This window comes from Rhagoletis zephyria, unplaced genomic scaffold, assembly GCF_001687245.7.
Source record: "Rhagoletis zephyria isolate East Lansing unplaced genomic scaffold, Rhagoletis_zephyria_1.1 Rzeph_scaffold_09365, whole genome shotgun sequence".
Taxonomy (NCBI): Eukaryota; Metazoa; Arthropoda; class Insecta; order Diptera; family Tephritidae; genus Rhagoletis; species Rhagoletis zephyria.
This window is the reverse complement of record NW_016166443.1, coordinates 7307-10238: the sequence shown is the minus strand read 5'-3', so window position 1 is coordinate 10238 and position 2932 is coordinate 7307. Positions and strand designations below refer to the sequence as shown.

Below are 2932 nucleotides of genomic sequence, written 5' to 3'. Positions count from 1 at the left end.
CCCGAAACTGACAAAAGAAACCAGAATCATTTAGTTTTGGACATCAGCTAAACGAAATATTCCACATATCGTCGTTTAAAGTAAGAAACCGCGTATCGTCATTCTGCAAAACCGTGTAATTGACATTTACTACCAAAAATTGGATTTGCTCACACAAGCTCTTGGCTCAATCCTTATCCATTCGCCCTGAAATATACTAGCAAGAAACCTTTTTGAAATATGAGTGTTTTTACTATCTAGAAAATAATTTAGAAACCTCACATACGCGGTTTTGCATTTTGTTGATACGCGGTTTTGTATTATTTATTACATTATTTTGCTAATTAATTTCTAAAAAGTTACATTCTGTACCAGTGTTTAAAAAATTATTACTACTTCACTTACTTGTTCGGCACACAACCACAATTGGCCATCCTTCAGCAGGAATTTGAGAAAATCCAATCGCTCTTGTATTTGCATATTGTGTGGATAACGTCCATCGATGCATAATGCATTCGGTTCGACGTTCGGCATCTCAGCAATCATCGTACGAATTTTATCCATGTAGGTGGTTAAGCTATTCGTTACAAGTATAACCAAAGTGTAGTCATTTTGCAATCTTTCAATCACTTGTTGACGATTAAGTGTTTGTTGCGTGCGCGGCGCATGACTGGGCGACGAATCATAAAGACAACAGATTTCACGTATCAACCGCAAGGCTGGCAGCACCCAATTGTCGCCAGTTTTCAACTCCTGTACGCATTTATCCAACCACACAATCTTTTGTGCATCACGTTCCTGCGAGCAACTGTAGTCCAAGATCTTTACATGGGCCGCTAAGGCTTGATCTAATACTTCTGGCGGTATTTCTTGGCTGTGTGCGAGCGTCCAGAAAAGTTTCAAAACTTTTTGTGCCATTACACCGTTTTTATCGTCCTCAGCGAGCCGTCGTATCAGTTCTAGCAGGCGTTCGCGCTGCCGCTTATTGGCGGTTGTCATGCTGGCCTACAATCAAATATATATATTTTTTTTTTACATGCGATTAAATATTAAGTAAATCGTATTTTCTACCTGAAACGATTCGAAGAGGTGATCCAGCTGTTCGGGGGTAAAATCCCAAGCCAATTTTGCCAAAAGATCATGGACATTCTTCACAATCGCCTCATGCTTGCCAGCCTGTGCACGCCATACGGCATCCAAATCCTCCAGAGTCAAGGCATGTTCTTTGATCAAAAAGCGTATGATCTTTTCAAGCTTTTCCACATATTGGGGCTGATGCAATGAGTCTTTGAGAACGATTCCCAACACATCAGAGTCTTTGATCCAATTCTATAAAAAGGAATTAACAAAAATCATTAAAAATTTCAGCGTTTTTGTACTGTGGCGGTTAAATATACAAAATTTAGAATTGTTTATTGTATTTCCGTATTGTATTTCCGCTACATATCACTTACCGCCATTCGTTCTGCCGTCAACCAGTCCATTTCATCATCCGGCAAGCAATGTTGCAATTGCTGCGTACGATGCGAATAATACGACACAGAGCTAAGCACCTTATTGATTTCATTCAGTGCGTTCATTTTTCCGTTGAAGCTTGAAACTTGCAGCAAACGCAATATCATTTTTAGTCGAAACATTTCCAGATCGCGAATCAAATCCTCTTGCCCGGGCAAACGACTCGCCAATAAACGTGCCGACTTTACAATGCCGTTAATGTAGTCGTTGCGGCCCTCCGGTTTCGCTTCACGCTTCAATTCATCATCGGAGAAACTATCCAACAAATCCAATACAACATTCCAAATCGGCATGAAGTACTTAGCGATGGTAGCAGGTGTCAACAGCTCATAACATTGGCCGAATGGTCGCAGTAAACTGAAGATCAGCGCTAATGTTAATTTGTTATCCTGATTATCGTCGGACACTTGAGATGACTTGCTTGTCTTGCTTCTCAAATCTAAGCCAGAACCCGACGACTCGACGCCGCTATTCTCTTGGTTCTTTTTTAGCAATTGCAAACCGCAATTAAACCGCTCCAATAGATTGTCAAAACCACTCAACTGACCGAAACGATTGATCAAATCAACTAGCCAGCCTCGAGGATTTTTAGGCTCTGGCGGGGGTTTAGCAAACATCTTGTTGCCGTCCAAGACACCCCAGAGCGATTCCGGAGGTGCAAAACAAGCCGGTTGGCGGGCAGCATTAAATGTGTTGAACTTATTTTCCGGATCAAATACCATGGCCAGCAAATCCAACAGATAAGGATTATCGCGCGACATATGTATGGCAATTAAATGCAATAATTTGCCGCAAGACAATAAAATGCAATGATGGATATTATATTTCCACGAATTCACTGCCTCGTCGGTGAGGATCTTCGAAAACGACGTGGTTAGAGCGTTGCGATAAAATTCTACGCATGGTTCACAATCATGATCGACACCTTAAAAGAGGAGAGTTAACAGTTTTTAGATTTATTTTACAATAAATATTTTACATTACATCCCGATATAGAATGCTTACCTGCTGCAGTTAGTGCAATAGCTGCATTTAGCAACACTTCCAACTCCTGTTCAGGCAACACTGGTACCACCCAGCGTGGATTCGAGATCTTCTGCGTTAGGGAACGCAATTTCAACGTTGGGAACGATGATATTAACTTTTCTGGTGTTCTTTAAAATAAACATTTACAAAGAAAAGATAATTAGCAAAATTTGATGAAGAGTAAAGGAAACAACGAATTTGTGTTGAAAAGGAAAACCAACTGAAAGCTAATCGCATAATGCAATGACTCATAAAGCTGATACTGCTAATAGTGTTCTCATATTTTTTTCTTTTTGTTATCGCGAATATGTGATTCAAATTCTTTTTTCTCAAGCTCATAAGGCGAAAAAGCAAAAGAAACACACACTCGAAAATAGGTAAAGAACATGACTAGGTAAACAAGCATGAAAAA

The 2932-nt window shown here is 40.0% G+C and overlaps 1 protein-coding gene across 1 annotated transcript; it reads right to left on the bottom strand.

Annotated features, from left to right (window-relative positions):
- Nucleotides 1-384: 384 nt before the first annotated feature.
- LOC108375727 (probable ubiquitin carboxyl-terminal hydrolase FAF) lies at nt 385-2704 on the bottom strand (the record flags this gene model as incomplete). The annotated part of the gene is made up of 4 exons (XM_017631869.1): nt 2500-2704; nt 1434-2419; nt 1051-1308; nt 385-984 (listed from the first exon to the last, which is right to left on the bottom strand). Coding segments are annotated over exons 2-4 (1680 nt in total), but the record flags the coding sequence as incomplete, so codon positions are not given.
- Between the last annotated feature and the right edge of the window lie 228 nt (nt 2705-2932).